The sequence below is a fragment of the Paroedura picta genome, chromosome 3 (assembly GCF_049243985.1).
Source record: "Paroedura picta isolate Pp20150507F chromosome 3, Ppicta_v3.0, whole genome shotgun sequence".
In the NCBI taxonomy this organism is placed as follows: domain Eukaryota; kingdom Metazoa; phylum Chordata; class Lepidosauria; order Squamata; family Gekkonidae; genus Paroedura; species Paroedura picta.
The window spans coordinates 47,640,124-47,648,416 of NC_135371.1; the positions used below are offsets into that span (position 1 = coordinate 47,640,124).

General features: G+C 38.6%; 1 protein-coding gene across 3 annotated transcripts in view; it reads left to right on the plus strand.

Moving 5' to 3' along the window:
• Positions 1-7,858, plus strand: part of BICD2 (BICD cargo adaptor 2) — a 111,769-nt gene extending 103,911 nt beyond the window's left edge. The window contains exons 7-8 of one of the 3 annotated variants that reach the window (XM_077325551.1): positions 1,968-2,133; positions 5,626-7,858. In XM_077325551.1, coding sequence (XP_077181666.1) covers positions 1,968-2,133; positions 5,626-5,631 — 172 coding nt within the window. In that variant the 3' untranslated portion in view covers positions 5,632-7,858. Of the gene's footprint in view, positions 1-1,967 lie in introns of all 3 variants that reach the window. The other 2 variants (XM_077325550.1, XM_077325549.1) reach the window with 2 other exon arrangements.
• The last annotated feature ends 435 nt before the right edge of the window (positions 7,859-8,293 follow it).

Consider the following 8,293-nt stretch of genomic DNA (forward strand, 5'->3'; position numbering starts at 1 on the left):
TAGCTTGGACATATTACCCTCGAAACAGGTTCAAAAGAATATTTTAGTTACCGCCATATGCATTTAAGATTATCTTATTGTCAGCCTCTTAAGTTTTTTTCTTCATATCTATAAGAATTCAGAATTTATGCTATGTTTCATGTATAAAACAGTACATTAATAATATACCTGATTTTCGTGATTAATCATCAGAGGAGAGAATATGAGAACTATCTAGTTAATTGGAATAATTAAATAGAAAGATGTACAAAACCTTAATGGAAAGCCTGAAAGCTTTGTGATCTTATATTTGGTCCTTTTAATGATGCAGTGGCTTAATAAACTAGCTCTGCTCACAGTATGAGAACCTCTTGAAGGAAAAACATTCTAAGCATTGAAAAAGCTGCAGGTCTGTAAGGAATTATTTAACACTGTATAAATAGCAACCAGAGTACATAGTGCAGATGCCTGTGGAGGAGAGGGAGCTTAGCTCTAGCAACCTAGGATCATTAGAGAGACCCTTCAGTCATGCTGTAAAATACTCCCTTTCGCTGATTATCGAGCTCTTCAGGTATCCCATTAGAGCATGCTCACTTCTCATAGATACCAGGTTTCTCCTGCCAATCATGGCTAATGTGTGCTAGAAACTAGTCTAGTTTGGGTAGAAAGAAGTCAGGACAGTGGGGAAACAGTTTGGTGCAGATAGGCTTCCCTCCCAGTGTCTTCCATGACTGATGACTTTCACTGGTTCTCTATAAATGCCAAATGGTATCTACTTTCTCATCTGGAGAAATGGATGATTCTGAAATCAGGCAGGCTGTTGATTGGGGTATGTGTGTCTGTGTGTGTGTGTGGGGGGGTGATACCTGCAGTCATCATGGCTGTAATTTAAGGAACTCTTTCTTGTCTAATGCACACTGTCAGTGCAGGCTACATGGAAATACCATGCTATATAGTATATTTTTATTGCTGATCAAACCCAGTCTGCAGTTTAATTTGAATGCATGTCAATCAAGAGGAAATCTTCATTGGTTTTCTTCTCTTAGATTTTAAAGCAGCATTTATCCAGTGGGAATATAAGTTGTTTACTGTAGGTTCCCATTTTGTTCCTGGGAAAGAAATAGGTTGTTGTGGTTGTTTAACACTAAAGAAGGAGCTTTTGTCCCATGATAGTTTTAAGGTTAGAATTCCACGGATGTGCTCTGCAACAAAATACGATCATGAATCACTCATGTCACCATTCTTCTTTTGGAGCCAGGACAATGTATAACATGGAGGTAGTTTCAAGGGTAACAGTGTTTGTCTGCAGTAGAAGAGTTAGATTTAAGTCCAGCTGCACTGTAGAGACCAGGGTTTTCAGGGTATAAGCCAGCCCTTCTCAGTTTTTTTACTGTTGAGAAACCTGGAAACATACTTCAGGCATTGAGAAACTCCAGAAGTGGCACAATGGTACGGAATATGGTTAGAAAGCATAGCTGTGTACATGCCCGTCTAGATCCCTTCCCCTTTCCACCACCTCTAGGCCCATCATTGGCCATTTCGGGGGGCCAATGTCCCCATTTTTTGTGGTGGATCCAGCCAAGGACTTATATCTTTGTAATATGATTTTTATTTATATTAGGATAGGATTTACAGTTTAATTTCATTTGTGACATAACCTACTGGAGCAGAAGACTTAAGGCCATTTTAGATCTTGGCCTAAGTTCTTCCCCTGTACAATGCCATTCCACATCAGAATCAGGCTTCATGTAAAAATATTCTGTTTTGGAAGCTTCTGGATGCTATTGCTTTGGAACCTGATAGTCTTAGGAAATGTAGACAAATGTAGACATGCTGGATTGCTGCCCTGGCAACTTTGGGGCTCTGAACAGTACATTTTTGTCACTTTAAAGGCCGGGGCAATTGCAGCAGTTGTCTGAATGTAATATGTGACCCTCAAACCCCCCTATTCCAAAACTGTGCTGCTTAAAAGTGCTTTTGTATTGCAGATGTGATGAATACGTCACCCAGCTGGATGAAATGCAACGCCAGCTTGCTGCCGCCGAAGATGAGAAGAAGACTCTGAACTCCTTGCTCCGCATGGCCATTCAGCAGAAACTGGCCTTGACCCAGCGCCTTGAGCATCTTGAGCTGGATCATGAGCAGGCCAAACGGGTGCGCACAAAATCCACTTCCAAAGCCAAGAGTAGTAACCCCAGTGTAAGTCATATACGATCCTGTGGAGACAGATCTGAAGGGTCTGTGCTCAATAACCAGGTCTTTTGCAGTGAGAAATATAAGATCTGTTGCGACTAAGGAGGCAGGTAGAAGGTCATAAATGTGTATCTAACGTTTGTGCTGTTCAGTGTCAGCATAAATCCCCACTATTTTAATGTTGCAGTGGTAAGTGGATTTGTACTAGTATGTTGTTAAACCATGTAATACAGGTTGTATTATAGCGGTCTTAACTGTAACTGATTCACAAGCATGGGGCAGAGGTAATGCTGTTAACCAGTTAAGTAGTGAGAAAGACCTCCTTGGCTGTTTCCACAAGGAGTGAGCATGGTTTTGCTGTCTTATGGGTAAGTGTTAAAAGTGCCCACCAGGTATCTGGCATCTGGTGTTATTAACTGTAGCTTGCATAGCACAAATGTGATCTTTCTCCCCTGGCTTAGAGGCATGCTCTGTGGTGGTGAACGAGCATCACCTTGGTTCTGGCAACAAGCCTCGCCTTGTCTAGTACGTTTGAGAAGGGGTGAAATGCGTCGCTTGTAAATAGGTGCCTGACCTTGGCATGGAGAGACTTCGAAAACTTGCTGTGGTGGCCGTGGGCTGCTTCGCATGATCACCCCTTATCAAAGTCCAGAGGTTTTCTTATAAGCTGCAAAAAGTCAGAAGAACTTGAAGGAGAGTAGAGTTTGAGCTCCTCTGAAGTGCTTATTTTTCCTTGCTCAGCTTCAGAGGATTAACCTATAGAAAATTGCACACACAAGATATGCAATATTTACTCATTCCGGAGTGAAAGTTAATTCTAGACAAAATGAAATGGGGATCTCAACACTTCAGAAAAGTTATGCAGTGGGATAGTAACATTGACTACAAAGATTTCTGTGGTTATTGTGTTGCTTCTGGTCATATAATGCTCTGGGTAGAAGACATATTACACACCAGGCACTACTCAGCCCAAATTAAGCTCCAAGTCTGTTGATTTCAGTAAGAGACTTAAAGATGAGTAAAACTCTCCTATTGCAATCAGTGGACTTCAGAGTGTGTAATGTTGTGTCCTTTATTGTGCACGGTATATGTGTACACACTTAATAGGGATATGTTATAGTATTGTCAAGTTGCAATGCGGTTCCTCTTACCTGTCAGTATTAAGGCTTAGTAGGATAGCTTTACAGAGCTCTGACTTTGTTTTAAGCAAAACAAAATAAGAAAATATAGTGCATTTCTTATGCAAGCACATGTTTCACAGGGCTCTACATTCTAGGCACAGGAAAATAAATAATCAGTTGAAAATAAATAACAACATAATTATGAAGTAGGTTAGATATACTTTTTTCGGGGAAAAATACTTTTCTGTCATTGAACTTATAAGGGGCCGTTTTTGCCACTTAATTTCAATGTTACAAGAATAATAAAAAGTGTACTTCATAATTAGTGCCTATAAAAGCAGTAATGATCGAAGACTTGGGCGTGGGGGGGAATGCTACTTTTAAAATTGTGGTAAAATTTAAAGAGCACAATGAGGCATATTTCTGTGAAAAAGGAGAAAAAGAAAAAGATTCAAAAGTGCCTAGTTTCAAGCTTCATTTTAATGTAAAGCCCTGTTCATTTTGTACTCTCTTCGAATAATATTTTATGGTGGTTAGAATATTAGTAGGAAGGAATGCCGGACTGCACAGCTGTGTCTGCTGATAGTAGTACACCCCTGTGCTTCCCCCATCCCTACAACCCATGCTAATAATAATCTTGGTGGTGTACTGCCTCATCTCACATTACCATTTCCTTTGTAGATGATCAGCAGTTTGCTTCCTCTGTATTGCCGCACTGCCTATAAAGTAGTCAAGGGGTATAGCAGTGTTACTGTAAGGTGATAAGGGGCACTCTGCCTCCTTTTCCAGCAGAGGAAACCATGTAGTGCTTGGACCTCTCAAGAAATGGAAGCCCCCCCCCCCCCCCCCGCAGAATGAAATCTGAAAATCTCTCGTCTAGAAAGAGAAAGTCATAACTGCTAATGCATTTGCTAAATGTGAAGAAATTGTGAACTATCTGGGTCTAACATTACTGAAGAGTCAGCTAGCATGAGAGAGTGGGTTTCTTTTCTTTAAAAAATTAGATTGTTTAGTGTCAAAATGGCAGGCTCCATATGCCTCACTTATTACTGCCTTTGTAGGAAACTGTATTCTATGGAATTTGAGCTTTAATATTACTATGTAGCAGGTTTTGATGTTTTTAGAAGCAGAACACCTTTTAACAATGTTCAATCCTGCTTTGTTCCTCTTTGCTGCACAATAACCCCCAAAAGGCCTTTTTAACTCCCCTCCCTTCATCCTTGCATTGTGAGTTTGTTTGTTTGTTTTACAAAATGCCTGCAGGAGGGGGGAAATGTGGGCATTTAGAATGCTATGCTGTTTTGCTCTATTTGAAGCAATCATCTCTTTTTGCTTCCAGATTAATGGGGAGCTGTTAATACAATGCTAACCATATCAGTTTTTTTCCTGGTGGTGCTCCTAGTTTAGAGTACTCACAGGAAAAAGGAAGTTTTGAGAAATGGATTGCATTGGCAAGTTTTCAAGTTAATTGAAAAAAACTGGCAAGTGTCAGTACTATTCAAGGGTAGCAGCGTCTTATCCGTAGTCCACTCATTCCATCAGTACAAGAGTTTGCCACAGGTGTGCATATGGCTTTCATTGTCATCTCTACATTCTTTTTACACGAAGCGATGCAGTCAACTGAGCTTGTGCTCCATTTTATGTCTGGAAATTAGATTAGACCAGGAGCTTTGCTTGTTGGATTTCATCCTGGAGCAATGCTGTTTTGGGGCAGCTCTATGGGTCCAACTGGTTTTAATCCTTGGTAGAAAGAGGAAGCCAGAATGATCTCAAAAGGTTGCTTCTGTTGTCTAAACTTGGGTTCCAGATGTTCAGAATTTGTAAACATCGTCAGCTTCCTAAAACTAACTACTGGTGATATATAAAAGTGTCTGCTTTCATTGGGTTGGGGTGCAGCATGGAAAACTTACTAAGCCATCACCTACCTCTTCAAGCAGGACTTTTCTCATGAATGATTTACTATCCTCTGCATTGGCTGGCATGACACACTGATCTGCATGTTTCTGGAAAGCCTACAGCTCCATTGATAACTTCTCTTGCCTACTCCATGCTGTCTACTTTTTTGCTTGAGCAACAGAGCTTGATTCAGGACTTGTAAGGAATTTTCTTCCTGTAGAGCTTTTGCTAACTGGCAAGTGCATCAAAGCATTGTTTTCAGATGCTTGGAAAGTGCACTCAAGCTAAGATGGCTGCCTGACCTTTTACAACTAACAGCCCTTCAGCTGACTAATGTGCTATGGACTTTTAGTTCTTAAATTGAAGCGTAATGACCAAGCTTTTTGAAAAATTCTAATGTTGTTATTATTTTTTTTTTTTACTTTCCACTTTTCAGCTGTAGAGTAGTTCCTGGAGAAGGCCATTGCAACTGTGCAACTTCGTACCTTAGCCTGTGGCGATATGGTTAGAAGTGGTGATAACCCGTTGCACAAAGAATGGAAAACACTGATAATGACCCCCCACCCCCCTTTTAAGGCAAAGCCACACAATTTTCAATCTGCTTTCAGCTTGGTTTAAATAAAAAATCCCTTTTTTGGCAAATTACGTCTGGATGCAAACAAACAAAAAAAAAGCTTTACACCTTTAAGTGCTGCTGCAGGAAGAAACCTTACAAATGCTGAAGATAACCTACTTCACAGTGTAATAATTGCCATGGTGGCTTACTCTGGCCTGCTAAAAATATTCAGATGGGTATTTTGTTTTCTTAGAGCATTCATTTCTTTTTTTAAAAAAAGTCTGATTGTTTAAACCTGTGCACTTTTAATGTTTTGATATTTACTTTCTTTTTATTCTTTTTGTAGAAGAGTTTATATATAAATATATATTAAAAAATCCAGTGATTTATGCTAATAATCTCCCTCCAGTTTGGACTTGTGTTTGATGGTTTTTATCGTTTTCCATTTGCATGTGGCAGAGTTATATACTGGTTTTGCTCTACACTGTGTTCAAGAAAAGAACTTCCACACAAGCCGTGGGTTCTGTTAAAGTATATATGTGCTGTGAATCAGCAGTTTTCTTTCTTTGCTCATTTCTTTTGAATTATAAAATGTTAAGCTTTATCTGTTTTTAAATTACTGATTTTTAACTGCCATGTTAATTGAGAAATCCAGGGTATTCAAATTCTGGGGTTTTTTCATATTGTATTATTATTCTTAGGAATAGTTCAACGTAACAAGAAGAAAACTTGACTTTGCTCTGGTTAAAACAGTTATAGGCACTTGAAAATAAATTTAGTGTTACCTATAAATTCCAGAATGTCTGGGTTTTAGGAAGATGTTACGATGTATGATTGATTAACAGAATTTTGTACAACAACCACTTAAATTCCAAATTGGAATTGTTTTTGTTACTATTTTGTTTTATTGTGCCAAATTGTGGTACAGTCTAGGAAGACAAATTCTAAAGTTGTCAGTGACGGGGTGTTCTGTTTCAACGCCTTTGTGTTGTTTAATTGTTGCCAGTAGTGCCTTTCATGATTTTAAGGGAGAGCGTAGGCTAGTTTAGTCTGTCCAAGAAGAAAGGAAGCGGTGGTTTTGGAACCAAGGGATCCATGTGGAGCAATAAGTGCAAAGTGAACTCCCCTATCGCACATTTTTTTAATGGCTAGACCAACTATAGAGACGATATATGCGCAAATTGTAGAAAATTCTGTTAGTCAATGATACTTCATCCTGCAAATCCTTGCAAATTCAGGGGCTTAAAAGAAAAAAATAAACACAAAATATTAAAGGAAACCTGATTTATACTTTGTGAACCAAATGGATTTTATTGAACAAAATATTAAGCAACATGTATTAACACATTTGTGGTTGCAGTACAGAGGATGTTTTGGGACTTTTGGTGTTCTGGTAGCTTTGTATGGTGGTGGATCCAGTTTAACCATAGTATTGTTTGCAAATGTGAAGAAGAAGAAGAGGACAACATTTTAACATTTTTCTCTTGCATGTTGTATCTAATCATTGTAATTTCAGGAAACAGAAACTGAAACAAGCCTCAACTAAGATGTACCTGCTTGCTATGGTGCTATTTGTTGAGGCTACTTGGAATGATTAAATTGGTACTTTGGGGGGGACTTCCTCCTTTAAAAAAAAGTAATAATAATGTCACGGGGGAAAGCTTTCTGTTTGCTGGAAAAAAAAATACACTTTATAATTCCTAGAAGTGGGGACTTATATTTTCATCTTTTGGTTACAGTATTGACGCATATTATGTTTAAAATTACATCTCTATGTGGGTATTTATTTGAAATGTCAAAGTACTGTATTATGTTTTTATGTGCATTACCTTTTAGTGGTGGATTGGTCTCCATTTTATTGTTATATGCATGTACCCTTTGCCAAGTAACCTTTACACAGGCCTGGAAAAATGGTGGATGTAATCACTTACAAGAAAGTTGTGGAAGCTGATTAAGAGACATTCTGTGTTAATTTGATAATTTTAGGATGTGTAGAAGGCAAAAAAAAAATGTTAATTCCAAATTAATCCCAAAAAAGCGCGGGTTGTGTAAGAAAGTAATCTACCTGCGTAAAGGTAGTCACATTGGCAGTATCAATAAAGGCGAAAGAAGATATCATGTCTGGTTTATTTTTGAATTACTTTGCCATTCATAAAATAGACAGTTGGCATACTATATACCCAGTCCCTACCTCAACCCCCCTTGTGCTTGTGCCTTGTCTGTATATGTGTATGTAAACATATATTTTAACAGGTTTCATTTCCCTTTAGTGGCCTCTTTTATACATCATGGACATGTTCTAGCCAGCCATTTTAAGTCCTAATGATTTCAATAGGAGAAATTAATTTAAAGGTGCTCACATTTGGTTACAAATGGTATACCATCTAGGTATGTTCTCCATATGGATTGGAAAACAAAAGGAACACTCTTGAATGCAGAACAGAATACAAAAGTCCAAGAAGGTGGTTCAAAAACATGCTGGTATGTCACCTGACCCAACAGAAAGGCATAAGGTAGATTGCCGGGATAATACATCAAAAAGTGTGCA